Here is a 644-nt window from a genome sequence, read left to right on the forward strand (position 1 = left end):
CGTAAGAAGGAGTGGGTTGCTCCTCCTCTCAAGGCCACTCGTGGTACGCTGTACAAGTTCATCAAGAACGTCAAGTCTGCTTCAGAGGGCTGCGTCACCGACGAGTAAATGTCGACTACTGCCTTGTTAGACTGTGCCTTGCCTGTGGAATAGTCGAAACGCAAAGAAATATATACGTTAGAAGACCAACACCAAAACTTGAGCTGCAAGTATTCAAACACCGCTGGACCCACTTTAGCTGGCAGCCAGAGCATCGAGTGAAGCTCTCGAGAGTGAAATGAAGAGTGAGGCGGGGCGTTTCGATCGTCAATGTGCGCGCAATCATATTTCATTGTGTTCGCCACATAAACCCGAATTTTCAGCCAATCCACGATTAAAGCAAAGTTTTCCGCCAGTAATATCGACCGTGCCATGTCTCTCGCAACATTGAAGTGATTGCCCAAACGCCGTTTGGACCACCAAAATGATCCCTCGGAACAGGATCCGAATCGACAGCATCTGCATGCTACCGCTCATTCCTGCAGACGCCTCGGACCCAGCAAGACATTGAGATGCTGAGCAAGACCATGCAGCGTACGGGCGCCTCCTCGCCCATGCGCAAGACGCTGCTACAGCGAACCTTTGCCACCTCCGGAGGCGACAGC

The 644-nt window shown here is 51.9% G+C and overlaps 1 protein-coding gene across 1 annotated transcript in view; it reads left to right on the top strand.

Moving 5' to 3' along the window:
• The window catches only part of PPTG_00991 (dihydroxy-acid dehydratase), a 4,317-nt gene extending 4,065 nt beyond the window's left edge, over positions 1–252 (top strand). Inside the window, exon 3 of the mRNA XM_008892583.1 lies at positions 34–252. Within this exon, the coding sequence (XP_008890831.1) occupies positions 34–108 (75 nt within the window). The 3' untranslated portion in view covers positions 109–252. The remainder of the gene's footprint in view (positions 1–33) is intronic.
• Positions 253–644: the final 392 nt, after the last annotated feature.

Source organism: Phytophthora parasitica (genome assembly GCF_000247585.1).
Source record: "Phytophthora parasitica INRA-310 unplaced genomic scaffold supercont2.1, whole genome shotgun sequence".
NCBI classification, from domain to species: Eukaryota; Oomycota; class Peronosporomycetes; order Peronosporales; family Peronosporaceae; genus Phytophthora; species Phytophthora nicotianae.